Genomic DNA, 15,778 nt, shown 5'->3' on the forward strand with positions numbered 1-15,778 from the left:
TTTGATTGAAACCAAGCTCAGAAAACAATTTGTTTCAGTTTATGTCACATTACTACTCCATAGTGTGACGAAAGACCGCCTCTACAGAAGAAGATCAACGCCTACTTCTACATCATGGCCTCTTTAGCCCCGCCCACCGATTCGCCTATGTCATATAATAGTAAAAACGAAACAGAAGCAAACAAAATGATAGAGGATTACAAGATGTTTTGAAGTGCCAAGTTGTGGAAAAACACAGCCTTTGCATTGCCTTCCTTGTGATCCTAACATTAAGAAAGTGTGTATGAACTTTATTTTTAACGAAGTTTTAGTCAGATCACGTCAAGACATCGTTCGCTTGAGTTTCAGATTCGACACTATTGATGCAACACACAAGTGTGAGTAACAGTGTTTTTACCATGTGTCACTATTGCTAAGTCTGTTACAGATTGTTTGATATGTACTGAGTATTTATACTGTAGCGCCGCAGTCAAATTGAATAGTTGTGATTTGCAGTTCTTTCCTTTGCTTCTGCATTTATGGGGTTAATGCGGGAGGTTCCCGGATACGGAAGAAAGCACATAGAGAACGCTACTTATGTTATTGTTTTGATCTAAGCCAACATCGGAAGTTTTCAAAACAATTTCACATATGTAATGGCGAGGACCTTGAAAATGATTTTAATTTGCAAAACTGTTACCCAATCATTGCAGTGGGTCAAAGTCTTGAATGCTATCAAAACGGTGTGTTCGAAAGAGAGGGTCAAAAACAGGAGAGAAAATAGCTTATTACTTCTAAGTTAGGATGTCTTTTGATGTAAAAATCTTGATAACATTATTAGTGGACCTCAGAGAACATATATATATATATATATATATATATATATTAGTGCTGTCAAACGATTAAAATATTTAATCGCGATTAATCGCATTGATGTCATAGTTAACTCGCGATTAATCGCACATTTCAATCTATTCTGAATGTCTCTTGATTTCTTTTTGTCCCATTATTCTTTCTAATTTTAATGCTCTTATCAACATGAAAAAGTGGATCGGCTTGCTGTGTGCAAATGTTTTTATTGAAAACAACATTGACAATACTGTGTTCAATTTCACACTAAAATATTTCCACTAGGAGCAAATAATCTAAACTTTTTGGATGCCAAAACGTTTCTATTGGCCGCGCTGGTAATCGTCACAGCGGCAAAAGTTGAACTTTCTAAAATTTTAACCGCGTTGAGCGGGCCGCTGCTCTTGCGCTTTGGTCGACGAAGCAACAAAACGTCCTCGCGCGGTGCAAGCCATTGAAATGAATGAGTTTTCATAGCGCAGCGCCACGCATGCCGCGTCCTGTTGCAAAAGCATGTGAAAAAAACCCTACAAAGTTTGCTAGGCCAAAAAGACCGTTAATCGCGCGATAAAAAAATGAATCGCGTTAAAATGGGTTTGCGTTAACGCCGTTAATAATGCGTTTAACTGACAGCCCTAATATATATATATATATATATATATAAATGCAGTTCATGACCCTTTAAAGCATATTTCAAGTGAGTAGAATTAATAACTTTGCTATTTTTCCTTATCAAGGGTATATACTTTCCCCACATTCTTCACTCAAATCGCTGCTATTAAGATACATCACTCACATTAAATCATAGTAATCAGGTACAATAGTATTAGTGGCAGTTTTTGCTCTTGAAATAGAGCACTTCCATCTAGAACATTCTCCATTGCTTGTTTCTTTGGAGACGGGGCACCTCTATGGATGACATGATGAACTAGATGACAAGAAAAGCGATCAGCCCCTCACCCCCAAAAGGAGAGGGGAAAAAAATATCATGAACTTTTAATGAAAAGAAACGCATGTGACTGTACAAGTGCTGCAATTCATACTGAGTGGGAAGCTTAATTATACTGTAGATTAATACAGAATGGGTTGTCAGTGTCTGCACATATAATGGGAAAATCTCTTATCATAAATTCACAAACTCAAAACTGTGGAATTTAATAAAAGAATTAATGTGATTTTTTCCCCCAGCAATTCAGTTGAAAGTACTCGATATGAATATCTAAAGAACAATATGTTACCAATTACAGTTTAAATACATTTGCATATATGTATGTGTCCAGCACAGCGTTAGTTCTTACTATATTTTAAAAAAAAAAGGAAAAACAAGTATTTAAAAATGTATTCAAAAACCTATTAGCTGCCTACGTAGGCAACATTTTAAGTCTGCACAGGCATGCAAAGCCTGTTCTAAAAAGTAGTAAGCATGATTATGCTGTATTGTGACTCAGTGATTTATGATACATTTATTTGCTATATTTTAATTTATGATTAAAATATATGCTTAATAGAATACAGCAACATGTTACATGCTATTTAAAAAAAAAAAAATGTTGGCAGCTTGGTGGCTGCCATGTTGAGATCACAGGAACAGCCAAAAACTATAAACTTAATCTTGGTAATCCCAGCCAGTATTATCAGAAACTTTTGGCTGCGATATAAATAAATAAACCACTGAATAGGGTATTTGTAATTGTTTTGTTCTTACTCCGCCAACTTTTTCAAAGTATCCTCCATGGCTGCCGAAGTGGATGAGCTGCTCGTTGAAGAACCATGTGAACTTGAGCTCCAGCGAGGAGTCGTAAGAAACCTGGCAGGGAAGAATGATGCTCTCGCCAACGGTCACATCCAGCGTGTTGGGAGCAGTTGTAATGATCGTTGGCTCTGGAAGACAAAATATATCAATGGTTACACATAAATACATTTCAAAAAGTACCATTGTGGAAATAAAACAAGCATTAACTTCTCTTTTTGTAAAGTCGTGAAAAGTCTTGACTTTTATTCAGCAAGGATGCATTAAATTTGATATGAATGCAAAACATTTATAATGTTACAAAAGATTTCTATTTCAAATAAATGCTTTTAAAAAAACAAACCTTTAATTCATCAAAGAATCCTTAAAAAATATCATGTTTCCACAAAAATATTAAGCAACACTAGTGTTTTCAGCATTGATGATAATCAGAAATGTTTCTTGAGCAGCAAATCAACATTCATTGATGTGACACTGAAGACTGTATTAATGATGCTGAAAATTCAACTTTTCCATAAAAGGAATAAATTAGATTTTAAAATATATTACAACAGATAAGTTCTTTTAAATTGTAATAATATTTCAAAAATATTTTTGATCAAATAAATGTAGCCTTGGTGAACACTAGAGACTTTTTTTCAAACACACTGAAAATTTCTTTACAACCCCAAACTTTTAAACGGTAGTGTATATTTTATTAATTACTCATCTGGCATAGAAATGTCTTTCTATTATCTTAATGTTGGGGATTTTCAAAGAAACATAATGTGATTCATTATGATTAATTAAATGAATCAATCAGCAATGATTTCAAATAAACTTTTTTCTTTGAACGTTGCTCAAATGTCAAAATAAGATTCAGAGTCCAGTGCACAGAGCTCAACGACAGATGGCTAACAACTAACAGGGCAATATCTAGGGTGGACGAAGAGGTGAATAACCCATGAACGATCCATGAGCTCCACCATGTGTCACTGTCTGATCTTTGCTAAGCCCCAAATGTCCCAGAATGCACTACTCTGAAAAACAGATAACACGCCAGGAGTCCCAGCAGGGCCTGCGCCCAGCTCTCTTTCCTTCCAAGTCAGTTTAGTTCGCACACAGACTGGCGCCATTTCACAAGTGAACACGACAAGCACGCCTGCTCCTCCACTTTCAGAGTGCAGCCTTGTGTAGAACAGGTGCACGCTTTTGAGCCTCATGAGGGCGCTGTGTGTGTTTCGCTGAAATGTCCATCAGACTAAATTAAGCACGGAGAATGATACCCCAGAAGAGTGCAAATGTATGCTGAAAGCAGACAGCACAATCTATGTGTGAGGATTCGATTCTGGAATTACAGGTCTCCGACACATGAAACAACCTTTCCCATCTCGACTGATATCAAACTAGAAAGGCAAAGCTAACAGGTGCGTTGCTATGGGTTTTGTGTGGAATACAATGAGGGGCCGTCGGATGAGGCTCGCTTCTTTTATTGTTTGGATGAGATCCCTCTCCGACTGTCTGTCAGATACACACAATGGGATGACAATACGGCACTGCCTGGTATTCTGTCAGCTCTTAGCCTGGCAATTCAATTCAGAATTCAACAGCAGCGCCTTGAAGCCCAGAAAAGAGCATGTTACTCGCTCTTCTCCTGTAGGAACAGCACTTGTTGGAGGATTGGTTGAATAATGTACCTTTTTTTCATCCTGTTCTCCGTGTAACGCTCCCATGTTATTGTTTGCCGTCTCTCATAGTAGACAGATGTCCCATGGCTCCCTTTGTTCTTCGTCATGGAAGTGGCTTAGGGTCTCCAAACGAGGCGGATTCCTCTATGGTCTATATTTAAACAAGCATCAGACTAAACTGAACAGGTGAAAAATGACCATTGTAAGTCAACGAGAAGCTATTAATACCTCCTATTGTAGTTGTAATGAATGAAACGCGCCTCAGCGAGGGTGTAGACTAGAGGGAATGTGCGGTTGCGCTGATCCGCAAATTTGCACTTCAGACCAGAGCCCTGAACAGTGGTAGAAAAATCTCTGAAGTGAAACCTGAAAATTCATTCAAGGCAAAGCTGACACTGCTGTCTTACAGTCGAGGTTGTAGAACTGGAGAAAATGCCTCTTATTACCCCGCTCCATCATCATTTGTGACAGATTGCATAGATAACCTCGTTTAAAAGACCTGACGCCCTGAAGCTCTCGTCGGCGTAATCTGAGTGATATCCTTCTTGCATAATACCTTGTTACTGTTACTGTCTGTCATTAAAGCTGTCGAGAGAAGACGAGACCCTATAGATTAACAGCGGCAATCCGTGGAAGCTTTAGACCGATCCCATCACAGAAACGTCAATGACCTCAAAAGTGTGTTCACACTTTTGAATTAATGCAGCTCCATCAATTTTGCAAATATCCTGCTTCATAGTGACAGAAAGAAGGTGACGGGAACGGAAAAACCCTGCGACACAATGACCAAGCAAGGTTAAATGGTCTGTGGAAGTATCGTAGAGCCAGACTACACGTTCTTCTTCTCTAATATTTCTACTTTAATATTGCAGTCTCATACAGGTCAAGTGTTCTGGGAGGCTCACAATGATTTGGCACAAAAAGCAATTGAGCAAAGCCAATGTGCAGATCTGTGCGACAGGCTCCTGCTGATAGTGTCAAGAAATCAAACTTAAACAAGGTCAAACTATTAGCAAATAACACCTGTGACTGTCATTTATTTTAAATAAGATGTTTCTGTATGTATTTTATGATAGCAGTGCACTGCAAAAAACTTAAAATAGTAAGTATTTATGCTGCCTTCAAATTTTAAGTTTAGTCAACTTGAAATGTGGATTGTAGTAAGTGACAACTTGGATATTTGAGTTGACTAAAATTAAGATTTTAAGGCAGAACAAAGTCTAAACAGTGTGTATACAAGAAGCTCTGAAAATGAATAAATTAATGTAATTACATCAGGAAAGACAATGCAGAAATTCCCTCAGCAAGAGTGGTTCAGAAACGGTAAAATTCATAATTAGGAATAAAAAATATGCAATTATATGAAACAATTTTGAAGTAGAAAGTATGTTCAACTTGCATTTCATCTGCAATAAAAAATGAACTGAAGCAAACTCAAAACTTTGAGAAAACATTGTCATGCAGCACTGATGTCGAGTAAAAGGATAAAGCAACTAAAAATAAATGTTTTCCAGTCATTCAGTGTGTTTTATGAAAAACTCCAAGCCGTCATCGAAACACTGTTCCACAGAAGGAATAACACAACTAAAAAGACACAAAATAGGGCAAAACCTAAACTACATCACTAGAGAGACAACTGCCTGTCCATTGTAATGTATATGAATTAACTTCTAAATTGAATAGGAACTTGTGTATTTACAGTGAAATATAGATACGCAATTTTATTTTGCCCTTTTGTTTATGCCATTTTTAAATATAGAGAGAAAAGAGGCAATGGGATCAGGAAAAGTCATGAGCTTCATTCACATGATTACCAGGGGGCTACAAAAAATTTAAGTGTACTTGACATGATTCTTAAGATTTTGACCAACAAAAAAAATCTATACCATACTAAAATCGGTTATATATCTGCCCCCATTCTCCATGTCTTTTTTTCTCTCCTCATGCACACTCCAAAAGCAGTTTGAAATGACCAAGGCTCCTTATCTTCACTCCAATACCTCTGCAAAATCGCACCAAAAGAAAGCTGACAAAAAGCCTGACCACTGCAACCTCTTCCAATTGAGTTTCCACCCTCCGCGATAACCTTGCGGATCTTGCAATCCCCCTTTTTTGAAGCTCGTACTCAGACAACTCGGGTCGAAAACATCACAAAGTAATAATTGAAATAGAGCCTCTTGGATATGTGCGCAATCTGTGATAGCTTTAGTCCTTTTTCAAAAGAGCCTTGGGTAAAATTACATCAAATCACAAATACAAAAGCATTTAATAAAAAATGAAACTTTAGTCAAAACAAAAGTTGAATTGTCAAATGAGTAACAACACAGCAAAAAAACAGTACTAGCTGACAATGAAACAATTGAACACCACTGACAGAAAGAAAACTATTTGTAATTATAATGAGTAATTATTTTTAATTATACAAATATAAAATAAAACAGCACAAGTTGAAATAAATTCAACCCCAGTTTTATGTATGAAAGTGGTTAAACATTCTATTTTTATTTATTTATTTACATGTTGCTGATGGGATAATTGTGTACGTTGCATGCAACAGTGAGGCAACTCATTATGAGAATGATCTCTCACCAACTCTGATATCATTGTCCAACATTCAAACACATGATCTGATCCTCAGTTAATCTCTGTCCAGCAAAACTAATTTCTAATTAAGACTAATTAATCTAGGTAATATCCTCTCAGCGTTCTGATGATTGGGACATCAGCAGGGCTGACACAATGCTCCGTTTCCAACCGCTGTTTGCTGGGAGGGTTTACATGCAACTTATCCAGTGGGAATCTAATGTGACAGGTATTTTTCAGCCCTCATATCACCACAGTCAATTTAAATAAACCACTGTCATCTCCCATAAGGGTTGCAGCAGACGCTGATGTACACAGGCAAACCAGGTTTCCTCTCCTAAATGAAATTGCAAATGTAAATGCCCCTGTCTTAGTCTCAGTGCCTTATTAATAGTGACAGTTAGGTGCTAGATCATATAGGGGAACATTTGTACGTCAGCAAGGATGCAGCGACGCACGGCCCACGCAATCGAGAGTAAACGCTCAGGGTGGGTGTCAGATAGACGCCCGTGACACTCTCTCTGAAATATAAATCTGAAGATAATCGTGCAATTCATCCAGATAGAAAAAAGATGCATCCTTCTCCTCAGGCTGATTGATAACCAATTTAATGGGCCGCTCCCCATCCTCAGACGCATTACAAAGTGTCTGGATAAATGTCATCAATAATGACAGAGCGGACATGTTTGAGGACTGCGTTAATGAAGAGAAATAATGGAATAAAAGGTGCGAGACGACGCGGCGAACAAACAGCACGCACAGGGCAGACAGTGACTCGAAGTAATGAGGCAGGCTGAGGACCAATCACAATCCCGTTAGACTCTTTTTTGACTTCAGTTTGAGTCGAAAGAGCCGTTATTGCTTTAGTGTGAAATCCAAGTCCTGCAAATGAGAAATAAAACATCCTTTCAAGAGATAATTCTGTTTTTAGAGACGGATAATAATAATTATGAGCCTGCTTTTCAACCTTTACGGTGTGAAATGATCTGTGGAGTTTCATTCTTAAATTAAATATCTCCAGATTAAAGAATTCCACTCTTGATTAATTAAATATGTCAGTGTTAGAAAGTGAAAAAACGCGTGACTACAACACTCGCACTGGTGAACAAAAGTGGTCTTTCAATGAAAGCACGGAGCGGAGACTCGACATAAAAGACTTATAAGATACTCATCCATCTCTCTCTCTGTCTAAGCTTCTCTGACCGCATATATATATCATCTATAATGCAAGTAATGCATTTTTAAATTATTAACCAGCCGATGGGAACACAGACAAATGAAGATTTTACAAGTAACTGGCAGAGAAAACAAACAATTTGCCTGCATTAACAAATATCTGATTTATTAAAGACAATATAGGCATTTTTGTACCAGGGTGTTTTGTACTACCATAATTCTAACTAATTATGATCAGTGTTGGGGAATGTTACTTTTAAAAGTAATGTATTACAATATCGTGTTACTCCCTAAAAAGCAACTAATTGTCTACTTGGTTACTTTTTATGGAAAGTAAAGTGTTGTGTTACTTTTGCATTACTTTGTCTCACCTGGGCTGGGCTGGGCTTGCTTGTTTGTTTTTTAATAACAACATTTTAATAAGTTCTATTTTTCGGTAAAGGTAAAGGCCCTTCACACCAAAAGTGAAAAGAAGAGAAGGAAGAGAAGTGAGAAGAAGAGAAGAAAGTTTAACACTCTTAATTCCGCAATGAAAAAAAGAAAAAAGAAACACGATTGTGCTTTTTATCTAAAGTCCTCTCATTAGAATGGATGAATTGGATCATTGGGTTTCACTTCATTTTGATGGTCCCTTTAACACATTCTGTTGACTATAAGTAACTTTGCACCTACATGTCTACTACGTCTCATCATTTGAGTGTTAGTAGAGTATTAGTAGACTGGTAGGGTTCGGGTTAGAATAAATTGACATGTAGTTGGAAAGTTACTTCTAGTCAGTGGAATGTCTGTTGGAGGATCATCACAATAAAGTGTTATCAGATATTAAGCAGACAGACTACTAATACTCTAATGAGAGCTAGTTGACATGTAGTTGCAAAGTTACTTATAGTCAACAGAATGTTCAAAAAGGACCATCAAAATAAAGTGTTACCAACATATATATATATATATATATATATATATATATATATATAAGTGGATGCTGCACACTGGTGGTGGATTGAGGAGAGACCCCCTGATATGATTGTAAAGCGCTTTGGGTGTACAGTAGTTCATTTGAAAGCGCTATAAATGCCTCATATTCTATTCTATATAAACAAGTAATCTAATTACGCAACTTACGTTACTCATGCGTTTACCCCACTGATTATGATTGCATATTATGATATAATTGAATTTGTGATTATGTTAGATGTTAAATGACAGGTTTAATCTGCATCACCAGGTTCTCATTTTATTAGATAGATAGATAGGATAGATAGGATAGATAGACATTTGTTCTCCTATGGACATAATTTACACCAGGGAGCCTTATGGATAATCTCTAAATATAGAGGAATCAGCCATGTTAAAGAATAATGATATGACTCATGCAAAATACATTTGCATTTGCATCTTAAAAAAGGGCAAATGAAACAATCAAAGCGGTCACTATAGCAACCACTAAAAGGAGAACTGCCTCCAAGGTGCTTTATTAGAGAGCTGTGGAGCTGGTGTCTGAAGGCCTCCGAGAAGAAAGACAAAAAAATGGATTGAACCTTTAAGTAAACATGACAACACGCTCAGTCACAACAGATTTGTTTTTATGTCGGACTTTTTTTTTTGGGGGGGGGGGGAGGAAATTGCATTAAACTTTAAATCAAGAACAAACATGTCAAGTGTGGACTATGTGATCTCATTAGTATTTGCAGGTGTTCAAACGTACACATGTTTTTTATTTGGGCAGATACTTATTCTAAAACATCAATGTATGGACAACATATACTTAAAACCTTTTAAAAACACTAGCTGGAACTGAAATAACTGACTTTCTTTACAGTGAAAAACAATATCTAGAGAATGATTAGAGGAAAAAAAGTTCAGTATATACATTTCCATGACTTCTTAATATTTGATATTTTTTCCCCTTCCAGAATGAAATGAAGTAGCTTAAATGTTTAAGCAAAACAAGCTTAAAATAAATATAGAGGCATTAAACGTTTAATTAATCTTAATTTTCATATAAACAATAAAATATATTTTATAAATATAACAATATAATATATATTAAGTTGTATTCACATAACATAACTGACATTTTAGAAGCTATCCACTCAGTATGTTGATTGATTCAATATCAGTCATATGTGTTATGAATACTACTGTGGTTGTGTTTTTTTTGCAGAACATAAGGTTTTAGCTTGGCTCTAACAGTGTCTACAGTAGTTTTGACTGTATGGTATAATTATGGATGTTATTTTGCTGATGCAGCATGTGTACGCCCTTCTGACATACTAATGGAAAGAAAATGGACGTTGACATATAGCTGCCAGTGGCTTATCACTTCTTTTGACATCTTTGGCAAGTGAAAAGTGCCCAGCCTCATTGCATCTATCTATCAATCGTGTTTAAGGTTCTCTGCCCCAGTCCATCTATCTATAAATCCCATTTACTCAACCCACGTTCCCCCTGTGTCATGTCAATAAGTTGATAACATAATACATACGAATATAAAATGAAGGGGACTCAATATTTATTGAGTTTTTGATGGATATCCCCTTGACATGCAATGATTTAGGGTTTCAATGCCTGACAAAGGTTAATGAAGTAGACTAAAACCTCACACTTAAGGCACAAGAAACTCTGCCGTTTTAGAAATGATTCACTTCTAAAAGAACCCGAGTGAGGCGATAAATATAGAGCTTTTTATAGACATGTAGTTTTGCTTCTTGCAGGATTACATTCAAATGAGGCTCCTGGATGTTCGTTAAGGACACTTAAAAGACTTTCTATAAAATGGCTGGAAACCCACTGCTTTTGATAGCCGTGTGGAAAAAGGCTGGTTAAAGATGGTTTTATTTCAGCAAGTCTGAAATGGAAAGCTAAAAAGCAATTTTGTGTATGATCTGCCACAATATAGTGGGTTGTGGGGTGGCGGCCAAACGCTGCTATATGATTATGACTATAAAAAGCTATGAATATGAAAGAAAATCCCAATTCAGACAGACTTCATTTTCCCTGAGGAGTTTAGGTAAAATTGTTTTACAGTGTGATTTTATCCCTCAGAACAAATTACCCACTGTTCTTCAGCTACCTTGGGCGACCTCTAAGAAATCTAATCCCGATTAGATAGGAATGTCTGTGATTTTGGTATATTATTTTTTCACAGTGCTTCTCATTTATTTTGACCTTCGCCAAATACTGTAACTAAAGCTAAATTTGTAGTCGTGCTGCCTGGTTCACCATCATTATGCATTTTTGCCAACTTTTTTGGTCAAATAACAGTTGGTGGTTCAAGTATTGCTGGCATCCTATCCAATTTAAAAAGAGAATGAAATCAAAAAGGACAATCTCTGGAATTAAAACAGCCGTAATTTAATATTGTATAATGTTATAATTAATTACATCTTTATTTCAGTTGGTTTATACCTTCTGTTAACAGCCACAAACAGACAGAAGACACTCCTATCTTCAGGGGTTTGCAAAAATTTTAAATGAATATGTTGGAACTGAATTGGCCAAACCACACAGGAAGTGGAAGTGGAATTTTAATTTGCAATGAAACTGAAGGATTTGTAAAGTGTCAAGAATTAGAAAAATGCAGACAAACAAAGAGATCCCGATTACAACTGAATCTGTACATGAAATTAGAGGCGTCCCGTGTTATTAAATCATAACTTACGTGCTGCTTAGAAAACAAATCTGCCCAAATATTGCTCAAGAGAAAGAGGAAGGAACAGAGAGCGATGAGGGAGGTAAAACACACACGTTGCAGAGGGTATGGAGACCTCCACTGAGTTGTGCTTACATCCTGAAAATCCACCAAGCCTTAGAACACTCCTAAGTGAACATGCTCGGCACTGCACACCCACCTCTCATTCATATTTAATACAGCATAATAACTCACTGCTCCAGTGACTCAACACAAGTGTGATCTGGGTCCCTCCGGGTTTCCCATGCTGGTGTTCTGACACTACACTCCTTCATCTCATTAGGAAATAAAAGGATTCCCTTTGGCTAAGATCAGATAGCTTTGGAAGGTATATTCTACTTAGACATAATACAGATAAGCACACCGAAAAGACGTTGTAATGCGACTTGGGTGGATGTATGATGCAGAATGTACTGTACACGGTTAAAATAGAGGTTCTTTATTTGCATTCATGGTTCCATAAAGAACCTTTAACATCCATGGAACCTTTCCATTGTACAGAGAACCTTGTGGTGAAAAAAGGTTGTTTAGATTCTGAAAATGTTAGAAAAAAATGTCTATTTTAAGAACGGTTCAATGAAAGGTTCTTTGAGGAACCAAAAATGTATCTTCTATAGATCTTCTATTGAGCTTCTATAGGCGCATTCGCACCACAGGAACTGGGAATGATTTTAGTTATAGTTATAGGAGCTCTAACCTCAGCTACGCTATGGAGGAAATCCAACGTGACTTTGTAGGCACCCTATGTATTTCTCCTCAACTAGCGAATTTGGGCATCAACCACACGGCAAACGCTATAATACTTTTTCATATACCGTTTACTTTCTTTGTTTAAAAAAGTTCTATCTAACATTGTATTAGACAGGACTGTTAAACTGATCGTAAACTAATGAAGATGGAGAATGGAGTGCTGCGTGCTCAAGCTGGCGTTCTCAGCGCTGTCAAAATAAAAGTCCCACACAACAACCAGAGCGCAGGGCGTAAGTTACGGCTTACGTCACTTCAAAGTTCCTTTTGGTGGTGTGAATGCAACCGGGAAAATGACCCTAGGGGAAAATGTAGTTCTCGGATCACCTTGGTGGCTAGTTCATAACTACCAGGTATGACATCGCTGTGAAAACCCCCTAGTGGAATCTTTATTTTTAAAAGTTTAATCCATTAATAATCCATTAAATATATGTCAGGAGAGGCTATATTATCCTCAAAGACTCCAAAATAACTGAGTTCAAGCAAATACCTTTAACAAGCAGGTTCCCTGAGCTGCTTGCTTCGCCAAACTGGTTACGGGCGACACACGTGTACGTGCCAGCGTCTGATTTGGTGGCGTTGGATATCCGAAGGCTTCCACTCTCCAGTATAGCAATTCTGCAAGGCAAACATACACACACATGATAATATTACTTCAGAGTGCTTCTGTGACTTTAAGCCAGCAATCAACAAAAGCAATTTATTTTTTGACAGAATAAAAGTACAACGACAGGTTTTGTAGCTTTTTTAAACTTGAGACTTCTGGAGAGATTGTAAGTGTGTGATGCAAGATGATCTAGACATGTTTACAGAGACCATTTCAGGAAAAAGAGTGCAATTTCTGGACAGTTTTGAAGGTTTTTCAGCCTTTGCATTTTGCTATGAATCTTTTGTCTTGTCAGATCTCAAACCCCCACCTTCAACAAACTTCTGTCAACATGTTTTTAAGAGGAATAAGAGTGGTTCTGAAATTTTGTGACAAAAAATAGTTGGAAGGAGTATTTGGACAAGTTTTTAATGCTGCTAGGATATCTTCCATTTGCCATTTAGAATAATATATTCGCTTTTATACTTAAATACTGATCCTTGAACCAGAATCAAACCAATGTAAAGTTTACCTTCCGACATCTGTTTTTATGAAGGTCAATGGAAAAATCAGTTCAAAAATTCAAATATGAAATTATCTTTAAACTTTGTAGAGCACACTCATATAAAAGGGTCTTAAAACACATCCTCAAAGATTAAACACATGATGTGGAGACCTTGAGGATGAAGGAGAAAAATAGGGAGGGCTTCATTAATTCATGATGCCATTCTAATTATTCTAGCCACGACGCTCAAGAAGGAGTGAGCCATAAGCAAGTTTTGCAGAAAAAAAGGGGGTGGGGGGAACAACATGGTGCCATATTATAGATGGTACTATTTTGAAAACCTGTGATAGCTTGGGGGAAGAGATGTTTAATTGGTGTGGACAAAGCATTGAATATAAAAAATCCATTTCCACAAACTGTGGATTTCATTAATGACTCTAGGAAGACCCCAATAAATAATATATTTCTAATTAACACAGCTGAAGTGTGTCAAATGTAATGCTAATATGGTGAGAACACTGTAAAAGAGAAAAATACAAAAAAGGTCTTAAAACACACAATGGTGAGATATGATGTTTTCTGTACACATGCATAAAAGGTACAAACACATATTTTAGGCTATTTCAGCTTCATCCATTACTAGCAGGAGCATAAAATCAAACATCTTCTTAGACTAGCATTTTCAGTAGAATGGGGAGTGATTTTCCATGTGGCAATGTCATGGGATGGCAGCAGTAAAATGTGTTTACTGAGTGTGAAGAACTTGACTAGACTGCACAAAGCCCAGACATGAACTCCACTGAACACCTTTGGGATGAATTGAACATCAGTGCTTGACCTCAGTGCCAGGGAAAATCCCTCCAGCCATGTTCCAACAGTCTAGTGGAAAGCCTTCAGAGTCTTTCACACATCTTTTACCTTAGTGGAAAATTTGACCAACAATCCCTAAAGTACTGTAATTTATCATTTAGGTAATCTGAGAACTTCATATGGTGAAACATTCATCTAATTCATATATTTTTATGAATATACTGCTCAAAAGTTCAGTCGTAAGAATTGTTTAATGATTTTAAAAGAAGCTTCTTGCTCAAAATACAGTAAAATAATATTGTGAAATATTATTACAATTTAATATAACTTTTTTAATATATTTTTAAAATGTAATTTATTCCTGTGATGGAAAAGCTGAATTTCAAGCATCATTACTCCAATCTTCAGTGTCACATGATCCTTCAGAAATCAGAAATATGCCGATATGGAGCTCAAGAAACAGTAGCCTACTTATTAATGTTAAAAAACTTTAAGACACGAAACGAGCGGTTTGTGTGAGAAAACGAACAGTATTTATATCGTTTTTACCTCTTGTAACCACAGCCACGTCCAAGTAATCTGAGTGCGCGGGCGCTTCGGTCTGTGTGTTACAAGAGGTAAAAACGATATAAATCCTGTTCGTTTTCTCACACAAACCGCTTGTTTCGTGTCTTAGGCCATCAATGTGTACTTAAATTTAAGAGTCATTAAATCATGTTTAATTTGGACTTCTCTGTGCATGCTCTTTGAGGTGGTGACCATAGACCTGCATTATATGACTGACAGACAAGAACGGTTTGACCTAAAAATATCAAAATTGAAACTACTGTGGAAACAAAGACACCTACACCTTGGATGCCCTTGAGGTAAGCTAAAACATATCAAAAATTTATTTCAAAGTGAACTATCCCTTTAATATTTTTGTGGAAAATACATGATATATATATATATTTCAGGATTCTTTAATGAATAGAAAGTTTAAAAGAACAGCATTTATTTGAAATAGAACATTTTGTAACATTATAAATGTCATTACTGTTACTTATCATCAACTTACTGCATCCTTGCTGAATAAAAGTTTTAATTTCTTTTCTTAACCACAGACTTTTGAATGGCATTGCATATATTTTCACAGACAGAAGGTCCCACATTTGCAGGTCACAACAAAGCAGGTAAAATACAGTTTATCAGTGACATTGGGGAATTTTTTTTCCATTTTTTCCCGTTCTTCCTCGCTTCTCTGTTGTGCACCCTACCTCCAGAGACTGCCAACAAATAGGCCAGCACATTGTCTTATCTAGATCAAGGAATGACCTGCTTTTGTGCAGCTCTCCAGCTGTTGGTGATGCTTTATGAGTTATGATATATACATATTTGTTTTCCATTCTCCTTATAATACTTCTCTCCCTGTCTCTTCCCACCTTTAGACAGTTCG

General features: G+C 36.7%; 1 protein-coding gene across 4 annotated transcripts in view; it reads right to left on the reverse strand.

Moving 5' to 3' along the window:
• The window catches only part of cntn4 (contactin 4), a 175,525-nt gene that overhangs the window by 11,741 nt on the left and 148,006 nt on the right, over positions 1–15,778 (reverse strand). For all 4 annotated transcript variants that reach the window (XM_056256197.1, XM_056256199.1, XM_056256196.1 and 1 more), the window contains exons 12-13: positions 12,933–13,060; positions 2,534–2,709 (exon numbers count right to left, since the gene is read on the reverse strand). In XM_056256197.1, the coding sequence (XP_056112172.1) occupies positions 2,534–2,709; positions 12,933–13,060 (304 nt within the window). The remainder of the gene's footprint in view (positions 1–2,533; positions 2,710–12,932; positions 13,061–15,778) is intronic.

This window comes from Rhinichthys klamathensis, unplaced genomic scaffold, assembly GCF_029890125.1.
Source record: "Rhinichthys klamathensis goyatoka isolate OS25496 unplaced genomic scaffold, OSU_Roscu_1.1 h1tg000124l_1, whole genome shotgun sequence".
NCBI classification, from domain to species: Eukaryota; Metazoa; Chordata; class Actinopteri; order Cypriniformes; family Leuciscidae; genus Rhinichthys; species Rhinichthys klamathensis.